The sequence below is a fragment of the Montipora capricornis genome, chromosome 8 (genome assembly GCF_036669925.1).
Source record: "Montipora capricornis isolate CH-2021 chromosome 8, ASM3666992v2, whole genome shotgun sequence".
Lineage (NCBI taxonomy): Eukaryota > Metazoa > Cnidaria > Anthozoa > Scleractinia > Acroporidae > Montipora > Montipora capricornis.
This window is the reverse complement of record NC_090890.1, coordinates 53,503,226-53,504,862: the sequence shown is the minus strand read 5'-3', so window position 1 is coordinate 53,504,862 and position 1,637 is coordinate 53,503,226. Positions and strand designations below refer to the sequence as shown.

The 1,637-nt window shown below is 43.1% G+C and overlaps 1 protein-coding gene across 1 annotated transcript; it reads right to left on the bottom strand.

Moving 5' to 3' along the window:
* On the bottom strand, nt 1-1,337 carry LOC138059977 (uncharacterized). Its single transcript, XM_068905640.1, has one exon. It carries the CDS (start codon nt 1,146-1,148, stop codon nt 162-164), a length of 987 nt encoding a protein of 328 aa, XP_068761741.1. The 5' UTR covers nt 1,149-1,337; the 3' UTR covers nt 1-161.
* Nucleotides 1,338-1,637: the final 300 nt, after the last annotated feature.

The following is a 1,637-nucleotide window of genomic DNA, read 5'->3' as shown; positions in this document are numbered from 1 at the left end:
ACATATCTCATTCACACATACGCTTCGGATACAACATGAATATAGTACTCAAGCTCTGTGGTGGACGCAAACTTTGGTCTTTTATACCCATTGAGGTAACGTTTCTGGCACACGACACTCTGGGGCGAAATGCTTGGTCGCAATACATCGCAGAGAACTCTCTATTGTTGCCACGGAGGAGTTGCCGTTTCACTCCATCTTTGTCTCGTGGGGCTGGAAGGAAGAGAACTCGCTTTAAGATGTGGGAAACGTGAATGAAATGGTGCAAGGCCGTGGGGACAGTGATTCTGTTCTACTTGCCACGCTGAGGGTTCTAACCTAAACGATGTTCCATTGAGGTTAACACTTTTATCGCCTTTGCGGTTTTCATAAACAAGAGTTCGTAAGGACGATCCTCTGGACATTCTGTTGGGGGTAGTGACCGGAGGTTTTGTACCGGAAAAATTGCTGTCAATACTTTGAAAACTCGGCTGGCTCGGCATGGACTTCCCAGCCGCCTTTTCGAGCTTGCCACGTGGGTCTTCAATGTCACTTGTTGCATCATCCTCGCTGCCATCACTCGGACTCGGTAATCGCTGTTTCTGTGTATTTCTCGAACTCGATTCATTGGAATCTGTGCAGGTTCGCCAGGTATCTTCCCCTAAGACCTGAAGATTAGAATACCTCGTGCTTGCTTCAAGTCTCCTGTCACACTTTTCGATGCCCTCGTATCTGCATTTTTGAGACAAAGTTAAAGTATCCTTGGCAACCTCGTTCTTGTTTTCTATTTTTTCTGGTTGCATAGTATTCTTACGGCCCCTTTGCAAATGACCTTTAAAAGAAGAATTCGGGCTTACACATTTGACATATTGTTTATATACCTTTCTAAGCTCGTTCTCACTATTTGCTGTCCTTTCACTGTCGCTTAGATATATTACCTTGAAGCCGGAGTTTATCCTTGCCAGATCGCTCCGGTAATGATGGAAATTCTGAATATGCTCGAAGCAATCAGGCACGAAGTCGTGAATCAAATCTTCGTATTTCTTTTCAACAACAAGGTCGCCCCTTGCGCTTAGTGCTTCAGCAGCGCATTTTGCTGATCTTCTCAGGCACTCTTCTCCGATAGTCGGTTCTGAACGGAATGACAACGTACGGAAAGCGTTCTTCATTATTTGAATTTGCGATCTGCGTCGACATTCCTTAAACTGTGAAGCGTCAATGGCCCGCGATTGACGCTAAATATGCCGTCCTTTTCTTCGGAGAGCTTCTCTCTATCAGACGCTTGTTTGCGAATTTTGAACGAACTCAAAGCCATCTTACACTCTAAGTCAGCACTTAAATGGAGACCCCTTCTTGAAATCCTACTTTAGCAATGCGAATATTGTGTATTTAGAGCAAATTGGTGATTAAAACATGCGATTTTTTCATTAAGTAAACAAGACGAAAAGTAAACTTCCTTATACATTGATAATTTGACAAGAGATTCCGGTAATATTACGAGATCAGTGTGTCAATAATTCTTAGCTCAATGTGCTTCAACCAAAATTGCGTGATTGGGTTAATTATCGGGGAGGGGTGTGTGGGTGAAAGTTTGTTTTCCTTGATTGAGAAACTAAACAAACGTTTCTTTTCCTTATTATGTCCGAAATATGTGAGGT